The sequence below is a fragment of the Centrocercus urophasianus genome, unplaced genomic scaffold (genome assembly GCF_019232065.1).
Source record: "Centrocercus urophasianus isolate 14NV4802_14NV808 unplaced genomic scaffold, USGS_Curo_1.0 seq_16, whole genome shotgun sequence".
Taxonomy (NCBI): Eukaryota; Metazoa; Chordata; class Aves; order Galliformes; family Phasianidae; genus Centrocercus; species Centrocercus urophasianus.
In genome coordinates this window covers 46,002,688-46,013,734 of record NW_024884711.1, presented here as the reverse complement: position 1 = coordinate 46,013,734, position 11,047 = coordinate 46,002,688, and the positions used below count along the sequence as shown (strand labels likewise).

The window sequence follows — 11,047 nt, the reverse complement described above, 5'->3', positions numbered from 1 at the left end:
ACACTGTTGCATTCCCAAGAGTGGGTTTTTAAGCTGCTGTTTACAGGAAGCAAAACAGAACATAGTTTTTCAGCAGCTTGTTGGCTTTTTGCTTCAAAAATTATGTTGATGTAAACACACATTCAAAGTCAAATGGAAGTTCTCTAGTGGATGGCAGGACCCTGCTTTGCCTCCACCTGATTTTTGCCTTTTTACCTTATTTTTATTTTCTAAATTTGAGCTCAGTTTGCCCCCTCCTTACAGTGGGACAGGGATTTTAAAGCCTAAAGACAGCATAGAAATTGTTCCTGATTATGGAAGCAGTGCCTGGAGCTGAAACAAAACTCCCCCAGAATATCCTGAAGATGCCTAAAACCTTCTCCTGAACTCGGAGGCAACTTGGCAAAGAAAAACAGCATAGGAAAGTGCTTTGTGGAGACCCCATTTCTGCAGGCTGGGGCCCCAGAAAGAGCAGACTCCTGCTTTTCCAGGCAGCAAAAAACAAGCAGTTCTGCTAACCCTTTTAATTTTTTTTTCATGCTACTGAACGTCCCTAAATGCGCTTTCCATTACTGATAATCTGGTTACATTAATTGCCAAAGCCATTAAGGTTCTGCAGAGTATAAAAGGAAAAAAAGGAATCTGCAATTACCAGCTCCCAAATGGAGTTAAAATCTGGTAATAAATGACAGCAAGGGCTGCTCTTGGCCGTGGCTGTTACAGACACATTTAATTCCCTACCACTCTGAGCTCTGAGCTTAAGGGTAGAAACTCAATTATAAAGCCAAACTCACTTCGTTTTCATTGCTGGGCTAACGAAGCTCCTGTCACCTGGAGCAGCCCCATCAAAGCTTCTGCTTTTCGCTCCCTGCTAATGTACATTGCCCAGACGTGCTCGAGGGCTTGCACAGGCCTGTGAGGCAGCTAATTGCTGTAATTGACCAGCTAAATGGCTGGTTTGGTTCCCTTTGGAAACCCGAGTCTTAGCCTGGCAGCAGAAACAAGCAGCTTTTGGTCCTGCATGGGCGCTGTAGGGAAATGCAAGTTTGATGCAAGGGCAGAGCCTGGAGGAGCTGAGGTGTGGGCTGGGAGATGCATAGGTTTTCTCTGAAGAGTGTTTTAAATCAGTAACACCCATGTTTTTGGTGCAAAAGACATTTTGGAATAGTGGACAAGGAAGTAACCAACAAAACGTGTCTCAAAGTACCACAGCAACAGCAAGGAGAACACGGAGACCAGGCTGGAGGCTACTCCAGCACCAGAGCAGTGATATTGGACATCTCACTGCAGGATGGTTTCCTGACATTTTCCAGCTGTCAGCACTGGGTTTCCTGTTGGTTGGTGTCTTCTGTGAGATGCTGTTTCCATCCTGCTGTGCTCTGGGTTGGTTTGAGCCCACGCAATGGTGGCAGCACTGATGTCCCTGTCACCCACAGAGTGTCAAGAAGAACCCAAACTGTGGAGGTTCCCTGCTGTGAGGCTTTTATTTATTCATTTATTGGAAGATTCTGCCCATTCTGTTGTCTTTGCTACTCTTCCATTGTTTAAGAACACGGATGTGGAATAGAATCACAGAATTACAGAATCAGTTGAGTTGGAAGGGACCTTTAAAGGCTATCAGGGACCCAACTTCCCTGCAGTGAACAGGGACACCCACAGCTCCCTCACAGCCCTATCCCCTGACCTTGAGTTTCTTCAGGGACTCCAGGACATCCAGCTCATACCTCAGTTCTTGAGATTTTACTCCCCAAAAGCTGTGTTGATTTTTTTCCACACAATCCCCATCTCTGGAGGTACTTAAGAACATGTAGACATGGAAATATGGGATGTGGTTTAGTGACAGGACTGAGTAGGTCTTGGACTACAGTGGATGTTCCCAATAATTAAAGCGTTTACAAAAAAAATCTAGAAGGAGCGTGCTGCCACATCTGTGGTTGTGAGGTAGCAAACCCAAGGCCAACGGGGAAAAAGAGATGAGAGGCATGGAGGAGAGAGGTGAAGAAGGAAGGGTCGTGGATGGATGGGGACGAACGCGTTGCAGTACAAAGAGAAGACAGGCAGAAGAGGCTGGTTACCTCTAGGCAAGCAGCAGGGCTAAGTAATCACAGAATCACAGAATTGTAGGGGTTGGAAGGGACCTCCAGAGATCATCGAGTCCAACCCTCTGCCAAAGCAGGTTCCCTACAGCAGGTCGCACAGGTCGGCATCCAGGCAGGCCTTGAACATCTCCAGAGAAGGAGACTCCACCACCTCCCTGGGCAGCCTGTTCCAGTGCTCCGTCACCTCACTGTACAGAAGTTCTTGTGCACATTGGTGCAGAACTTCCTATGCTGCAGTTTCCAGCCGTTTCCCTTTGTCCTGTCTCCACTCCCACTGAAAAGAGTCTGGCCTCGCCATTCTGCCCCCCACACCTTAGATATTTATAGACCTGGATCAGCTCCCCTCTCAGTCTTCTTTTCTCAAGGCTGAACAGACCCAGTTCACTCAGCCTTTCCTCATAGCAGAGATGCTCCAGGCCCTTCACCATCTTTGTGGCCCTCCGCTGGACTCTTTCCAAGAGATCCCTGTCTGTTTTGTACTGGGGAGCCCAGAACTGGATGCAGTACTCCAGATGAGGCCTCACCAGAGCAGAGTAGAGGGGGAGGATCACCTCCCTCGACCTGCTGGCCACGCTCTTTTTAATGCACCCCAGGATGCCATTGGCCCTCTTGGCCACAAGGGCACACTGCTGGCTCATGGCAACCTGTTGTCCACCAGGATACCCAGGTCCCTCTCCGCAGAGCTCCCCTCCAGCAGCTCATCCCCCAACCTGTACTGGTGCATGCAATTATTCCTCCCCAGATGGAAGACTCTACACTTGCTTCTGTTAAACCTCATCTGGTTTTTCTTTGCCCAGCTCTCCAGCCTGTCCAGGTCTCGCTGAATGGCAGCACGGCCTTCAGGCGTGTCAGCCAATCCTCCCAACTTTGTATCATCAGCAAACTTGCTGAGAGTGGCCACCATCCCCTCATCAAGGTCATTGATGAAGATGTTGAACACGACTGGACCCAGCACCGAGCCCTGAGGAACACCGCTGCTTACAGGTCTCCAACTGGACTCTGCACTGCCAACAACGACCCTCTGCACTCTGCCAGTCAGCCAGTTCTCAACCCACCCCACTGTCCACTCCTCTATCCCACACTTCCTCAGCTTTGTTATAAGGATGTCGTGAGGGACAGTATCAAATGCCTTGCTGAAATCAAGGTAGACTACATCCACTGCTCTGCCCCCATCCACCCAGCCAGAGACAACATCATAGAAGTCTACCAGATTGGTCAAGCACGACCTCCCCTTGGTGAACCCGTGCTGACTACTCCTGATAACCTCCCAAGTAAGCCCAGTCTGTCTCGCCTCCTTACAAATCCTAATTCAGCTTTTTTCAGGGGTGGTGTCAGCGCTGCAGTGACTCCAGGAAAGGCAAAATGAAGGCAGGGCGGTCACGCTGAGCTCACGTTTCCTCTTGCACCACTATGAGAGGTTCGTTCCTAGAAGCCTGAGTCAAACTTCTGGCACGATGGGAACTGCCCGCCATGGAGCAGCGGCTCTCGTAAGCCTGTTTTCTCTTTTGTGCTTGTAGATAATGGAAGAACCTGGAGAGCTTCCTTTGGGCTGGGGTTAATTTCTTGGGAGGATTAATGGCTTCTTTACTCTGCAACATGGGATGTAGTGTGAATGTCTGTGCAGTGCTGTAAGGAGGAGGGATGACACAGCCAGGAGAGAAGCAGCATCTCGGAGAGCTGAAAAAGCCCCAGAAGTGGGGGTGTGGGGTGGCTGCCCCAGTGTGGGTGCAGGGAGTGCTGGAGCTGTTTTGGAGTCTGACTGGATGTCAGAGTGGGTGGAAAACTTTGGCTTTCTCCTATGGACATGTAGTCCAGAATGCATTCAGCTGCAGATGATTTTCCTCCAAAACATGAAGCAGAAAAAAAGCTCATTCCCAGAAAGTTTTATTCGGTGCTGTTGTGCTGTGCATCCATCTGGCTGCCCTCTGGTGGTCGCCAAAGGAAGGTGAGACAGCAGGAAAACATCACAGCTCTGCTCACACTGAACTTTCCTTTTCAGACAGCCTGGGATGGATCCTTCAGCAATGTCAGATGCGGGATCACAACAGGTATGTCTGTAGCTTCAGCTCTTGCAGCTCTGCACTGCAGGGATCCTCAGCACTCTGCTCCAACCCTGCTCTGAGATGCAGGGGCTCCTGCTTCAGGCCCTTCCACGAGGAAGGCCTGGTTCTGGTCCTAGCTGCCTTTGGGGATCTTGGTCATGGGTAGGGTTAGGGTTAGCACAGCTCGTCCTGGGAACAGCAGCTTCATTTTCTCTTTACTTGGTGATTCAGTTGAGGAGAGCAAGACAGGAGAGGCTGCAGGCAGGGAACTGCACTACACACATGCTTTGGAATTGCTGGAAAAATGGGTCCCAGAGAAAATGAGGGTAGGCTTGGTCATGATGTGTGCCCCAGGGGTGGTGGGGACATCTACAGCCAGTCTGACCTCTGTGACAGCCTTGGTTTGCTGTTAGAGCCTCGAGTCTCGATTATTAAAACCCACTCTGACCTTCATGGTACCAACTGGAGATGTCTCAGGCAGATTTCATCTATCTCCCACCGTAGGAGATTTCATCTCTTCAGTAACAGATATTGCCCCGTTTGGGTGACTTTTGGAAGATGACTTCCTCGTGATGCACTCGTGGTTAGAGTTCATTCAGAATCAGACTGTGAAATAGGAAGTTCTCTCAGTTATTGACCATTTCCTGTAGCTGTTGGAACCAGTGTGCAGTCCTCGGGCACAGGAGGAGCAACTCTAATGCATAGCCTTGGGGAGGGGCTTCAACCCACCTCTTGTCTCATGCTTTGATTCCTGGAACTGACACAAAGAGGAGACCGTGTTGTACTGGGAGCAGTTACTTTTTGCTATTTTGTTTCTGAGAGCAGCCCTAAAGCTGAAGGTGCTGGTGGCAGGTTCTGCTATGCTGAAAAGCAGGATGTCAGTCTGGACAGTAAGAAAAATTTCTTCTCAGAAAGAGTGGTAATGCACCAGCACAGGCTGCCCAGAGAGGTGATGGAGTCCCAGTCCCTGGGAAAGGGTAGATATGGTCAGTAGGGTGAGGGTGAGGGTAGGTTGGGGCTGAACTGGGTGATCTTAGCAGTCATTCCCAACCAGAATGATTCTGTGATTCTATGCTGCTTTCTCAGTAGGAATCCTGGTGAACACAGCAGTACACAGCTGGGTGTGGTGCTAGACTTCACGTAATTTAGGGTAGAAACTTCCTCAAAAGTGCAGTGGTGTCAGAGGGAAGTGGTGAATCAGCTCAGAGGAGACCATGCTTTTCGTGCATGGGAGCAAGGAAACCTAACGTATGATTTTAAATGTTTGTGTCTATGGCTGTCTTCATGCTGTAGGCAAAGGCCAAAGAGAGCAGGACATGCGGCATGGATTTAAACCTATAAGCTGAAGAAAACATTCCACTTTTGCTTTTCCTGCAATTGGAGTGACGTTTTGAAGTGCCCTGCTGATCCCCTTCTCTTGTCTTTTGCTCCTAGACAGTGACTTGCCCTGTGCAGCTTCAAAGCTGGCAACAACAGCTACAGCCTTGCTGGGTGGCCAAGATTACACTGCCAATTCAAGTGACTACCCCTATGAGTACCTGAATGAGGAAGACTACGTGCTCTATGGCCTTTGCACCAAAGAAGAGGTGGTGTCCTTTGGCAAAGCATTCTTGCCAGCTTTTTACAGCATGTTATTTCTGGTTGGGTTCATTGGGAACGCTCTTCTGTTTACTGTCCTCATGTATGTCAGTAAGCAAAAGAAGACAGCAGAGGTGTATCTGCTGAACCTGGTGGTTTCGGATTTTCTCTTGCTGCTAACCCTTCCTTTCTGGGCCCTGTTCATTTCTCAGTGGGTGACCTGGGATCTGTTGTGCCCACTCTTAAATGCCATGTACATCATGAATTTTTACAGCGGTATCTTTTCTGTAAGCTGCATGAGTCTGGACACGTATCTGCAGGTAGCTCATGCCTACTCTCCTCACAGCTCTGTGACACGGAAGAAGTCCTTCCTCGTCTTGTTGGTGCTGTGGGTCCTCTCCATACTCCTCTCCATTCCCGATGCCCTCTTCAGCAGCACGAAGGAAATGCACAACAAAACCATCGTGTGCACGCATGATTACGGCCAGAAACACTTCTTTTGGAAAGTTGTCTTTCAGGTCACTCAAAACATCCTGGGTTTCCTTTTGCCTTTCTTCTTCATGGTGTTCTGCTATTCCCGCAGCGTGTGTGTCCTCACAACGTCTCGGGTGCCTGGCTCGAGGAGAGCGCTGCTCTTTGTCTTTACTCTGGTGGTTGTCTTCTTTATCCTGTGGTTCCCTTACAACATTGTCCTCGTCCTTCACTCCCTGCAATACGTTGGTTTGATCCAGAGCTGTGAGAGGAGTAGGCAACTGGACTATGCCATGCAGATCACAGAGAGCTTGTCCTTTGTCCACTGCTGCCTCAACCCTGTGCTCTACGCTTTTATGAAGAAACGATTCAGGTTGTACCTACAGAAGATCCCTCAGGCTTTCTGTAGGAAGGGCACCTTCGACATCCAGCTCTCAGAAACAAGCTGCTCTTGCAGCAGATACACCGCTCAGATAGAAATGTTGAGCGTCACCAACACATGATAAATTCTTTCTGGCTTTTGCCACGGGGCAATGTGCTCAGCCAGGCTCACCCCTTAGCCTACCAGGAGATGCAACAGGAAGAACAGGCAGTTTTAAGTGGGTCTGAACCACACTGAAGCGTACTGAGCAGGACACTGTGTCTACCCAAGGGATGGATCCTTGGTCTGAGATCAGTTTCATAGAATCATAGAATCATAGAATCACCAAGGTTGGAAAAGACCTAAAAGATCACCCAGTCCAACCGTTCACCCATTACCAATAGCTCCCACTAAACCATGTCCCTCAACACAGCATCCAGCCTTTCCTTGAACACCCCCAGGCTCGGTGACTCCACCACCTCCCTGGGCATCCATTCCAGTGCCTGACCACCCTTTCTGAAAAGTAATACTTCCTCATGTCCAGCCTGAATCTCCCCTGCCGTAGCTTGAAGCCATTCCCCCTGGTCCTATCACTAATGACACGAGAGAAGAGGCCGACCCCCAGCTCCCTACAACCTCCCTTCAGGAAGTTATAGAGAGCAATGAGGTCTCCCCTGAGCCTCCTCTTCTCCAGGCAGGTTTGATCATCACAGCACCAGAATTCAGACCAGTAACTATCAGCAAGAGAGAGAGGGAAAAAAAAAAACACAAAATGAAAAAGCTCAATGGAGACCATCATTAACAGACATCAGTTTGACCTGTTTACAGAGTGGCAGCATGGCCTTAAACGGAAGAGCATGGATAGCTATTAGCCAATTCTTATGACTGATGTGGTTTTACAGTTCAAGGTTACTAGTTTGTTGATCTTTATTTAAAAGGTGCTGTTCACCTCAAATGTTTTTGAACTTTAGCTGGGCTTTTTCCAGCCTAGAAATCAATTCAGCATGTAAATTGGCTAGAACTGTGCAAATAAAGTTTATACCTTCAGAGCACATACTCATCACCTTCTTGATGTTATTGCTAGACAATGTTACTGATAGAACTGAGAAGGGTTTTCAGTTGAACAAAAAACATGCATTTGTTTTCACTGCCATTATTGCCATCATCACTGCTGTGTGTTTCCAAAATGGTAAAGCTAGGAGCTTCACTTAAAAAAACACCAAAGCAAATATGAAGGTGATGCTACGCTGTGATCTTTGCTACATGGGTCAGGTCTGCGGCAGGGGTGTGGAAGGGAAGAACAGCTGGGAAACAAATCTGAGATAGATAGAGATCTTCATCTCCTGATCTACCCAGGGAGGGCCCTTGGGACTGTAAAGAGCTTTTGATGGGATGCTTAGGGGAAGAGGTGAAGGTAAAGAAAACAAGGGGTGAACTGGGGAGGAACGAGGGTGGGAAAATAGGGAGCGGGTGGAAGCAGCTTGCCCTGTGCATGGTCATCTCCTTACTAAATCCTTTTCCCTAACTCTCTCACCACGTAATGCCCCTTTATCCCACTCAACGCTGCTGCAAGGTCTGCATGCCAGCAGCTGGATGCCCAGTAGTGCTGCACTGGGCACAAGGCACAAGGTTCCTGGGGTCCCCCCACCCCAACGGGAGACATTGAGGACCAGAAAGCAACATGAGTGGAGCTGTTGCAGACCTTGCCTTCTCTTGGCATTTGAGACCAAATTAGCTCCGCTCTGTCTCCGGCTTGATCCCAATTCCAGCAGCACTTCAAACATCTGTTCCTCCTCTCTTCTTTCCAGCCTGCACTGCATATCTGTAGCTGAGTGTTAAATGCAGAAATTGCTGAGGGGAATTCTCCAAAGACCCTTTTTCAAAACAGTGCAGCCCAGAAAAGAGGTTTGGCTTATACTGCTGCAGAGCTCACGCTTACACCCATCCACTTTATGCAGCAGCCTGTTGACTGCAGTGGACTCTAACGTACCTTTCACTTTAAAAAACTCTGTGTGTCAGCCAAGAAAGAGATGTCCTCACTCCAAATTGGAAAAGCAAATAATTGCTGCCAATTGGGGCAGATGCTGTCAGCTCTGCACCTGCGTATCAGCTGCTGATTGGAAATAAAAGGCACTTCCCTCACTCTGGGTCAAACCCCCAGCCAGGAGAAGGGCTCAGATGGCATTCTGGACAGTTTTCCTCTGTACCTTGGTGGTATTGCTGCTTGGGGGGCTCTACCACCTGGGGGCCTTTCGGAGACGAAGACCCAATGAGCCGCCTCTGGACAAAGGCATCATTCCCTGGCTGGGTTATGCACTGGATTTCAGAAAGGACAGTTCAGCGTTTCTAAGTAAGATGCAGAGAAAATATGGAGATATTTTCACAGTGCTGATCGGAGGCTATTACTTTACCTTTGTGATGGACCCCTTCTGCTTTGGAGCCATTGTGAAGGAATCACGGTCTAAACTAGACTTTCTGACCTTTTCAGCTAACTTGGTCTACCGGGTTTTTGGCTACAAGTCCAAGATGAACAACAATAGTGATCTGCATGTTTTTAACAAGAAGTATCTGATGGGAGATGGACTCACTCTCCTGACACAAGCCACCATGGACAACTTCCAGAAGCTGTTGTTTTTCAAGCTGAGCTCAGGAGAGGAGAAGCGACCATGGCAAGAGGCCAGCCTCTTCCACTACTGCTACAACATCGTCTTCAGAGCTGGGTACCTGGCTTTGTTCGGCACCGAGTCGTACCAAGGGACAGAGAACAAGGAGAAAGCTTACAAGCAAGATCTCATCCACTCCAACCAGCTGTACACCGAGTTTCGGAAGTACGACCGCCTCTTCCCCCGCCTGGTCTATGCCGTGTTGCCTCCCAGGGACAAAGTAGAAGCTGAGAGGCTGAAGAGGTTCTTCTGGGATGCTCTGTCCGTGAGTAAGAGCTCTCAGAAGGAAAACGTCAGTAGGTGGATAAGTGAACAAGACAAGTTTTTGGTAGAAATTGGCATGCCTGACTACATGCGGGACCGCTTCAAGTTCATGATGCTGTGGGCATCCCAGGGCAATACAGGCGCTACTTCCTTCTGGCTCCTCTTGTATCTCATGAAGGATCCAGAAGCTATGAAGGCTGTAAAGGCAGAAGTGGAGAAAGTCTTGAGGGAGCATGGTCAAGAAGTGAAGCCAGGAAGCCCACCAATTAACATCACCAGAGACATGTTAGCCCAGACTCCTTTTCTGGACAGTGCCGTGGAGGAGACCCTGAGGCTGATGGCAGCCCCAATCCTGATCAGAGCCATCCTCCAGGATATGACCCTCAAAATGAGTGGTGGCACAGAGTACAGTCTGCGCAAAGGGGACCGAGTGGCTCTGTTCCCACACCTCTCTGTGCAGATGAATCCAGAAATCCACCCTGAACCTCACAAATTTAAGTATGACCGCTTTGTCAACCCAGACGGCACCAAGAAAAATTTTTACAGGAATGGCAAACGGCTGAAATACTACAACATGCCCTGGGGGGCCGGTGTGTCCATGTGTCCTGGGCGGTTCTTTGCTACAGAAGAAGTTAAATTGTTTGTGTTCTTCATGCTGACTCACTATGACCTGGAGCTGGTCAACGACCAAGAGGAGATCCCAGACATAGATTCGAGCCGCTGGGGATTTGGAACCATGCAGCCTGTTCACGATGTTCAGTTCAGATACCGACTACGTGTTTGAAAAAGCTGTGGTGTTCTGCTTGTCCAGATGTTGCTATGAAATAAACCGCCCGAGCTGGTGGCTGCTGGATCCGTGTGGAGCCAATGCCAGTATGTTCTTCTTTGCTTAACAGCATGGTGGCTTTTCTCTTCGTCTTCTTTGCATGTAGCACAGCCCTGCATCACCCCTTACCCTGTCTGGGTAGGGCAATAGAAGCTCATCTGCACACCCACAGGGGTGCCCAGAGATACAATGGTGAGGTGGAGGGCCCCAAGTAATGCCCTGCTGGGTTACTCCCAGCTCTTCACAATGGCTACCAGCCATTGTGAAACCAACTTGTACGTGCCAAGAGGAGAATGATGATGTAACAGTAGGTTAATTAAGGACAACTGGGAACACAGATTTAGGATGAATGCCTCAGCTGGGTCTCTTTGCGTCTGTCCCACCAGAGCAGCAACCCCACAGCCCAGGCATGAGGCCTACTGAGATTAGCCACAGGGATTGGGATTAAAGGGTGAGGCATTTTGTGGGGCACAGAGGAGAGGCACATGGGGATTGTAACAGGTTTATGGTGGGATGCTTGAGGAACGAACCAAAATGGAGAAAAGGAGGGATTTAGGTGATGCAGGGAGGAAAGTAGAGTTATAAAGAGTTAAAAATGTGCAGGTGTGTGCAAATAGTCAGCTCACCCATACACTTGCCTTTCCACACTGTGCCCAATCTTTCCTTGAGAAATGCCTTTCTGTGAGTGGAGAGCTGGGGTCTGGTGTGCAAACCTGGTTCCTGATGTCCTCCCAGCCTTTCCTTGAGGCTCATGTACTGGCGTT

At 49.1% G+C, this 11,047-nt stretch overlaps 2 protein-coding genes across 3 annotated transcripts; both read left to right on the top strand.

Moving 5' to 3' along the window:
- Window positions 1-3,415: 3,415 nt before the first annotated feature.
- ACKR2 (atypical chemokine receptor 2) lies at window positions 3,416-6,919 on the top strand. 2 transcript variants are annotated; one of them, XM_042816818.1, is made up of 3 exons: window positions 3,416-3,565; window positions 4,078-4,126; window positions 5,555-6,919. In XM_042816818.1, the coding sequence occupies exons 1-3, from the start codon at window positions 3,533-3,535 to the stop codon at window positions 6,670-6,672; spliced, it is 1,200 nt and encodes a 399-aa protein (XP_042672752.1). In that variant the 5' UTR covers window positions 3,416-3,532; the 3' UTR covers window positions 6,673-6,919. The 2 variants fall into 2 exon arrangements, with proteins under 2 accessions (XP_042672752.1, XP_042672753.1); XM_042816819.1 differs by having other exon boundaries at window positions 3,459-3,565; window positions 5,559-6,919.
- A 1,742-nt stretch (window positions 6,920-8,661) lies between these two features.
- LOC122159328 (7-alpha-hydroxycholest-4-en-3-one 12-alpha-hydroxylase) lies at window positions 8,662-10,310 on the top strand. The gene has a single exon (XM_042816817.1). It carries the CDS (start codon window positions 8,709-8,711, stop codon window positions 10,239-10,241), a length of 1,533 nt encoding a protein of 510 aa, XP_042672751.1. The 5' UTR covers window positions 8,662-8,708; the 3' UTR covers window positions 10,242-10,310.
- Window positions 10,311-11,047: the final 737 nt, after the last annotated feature.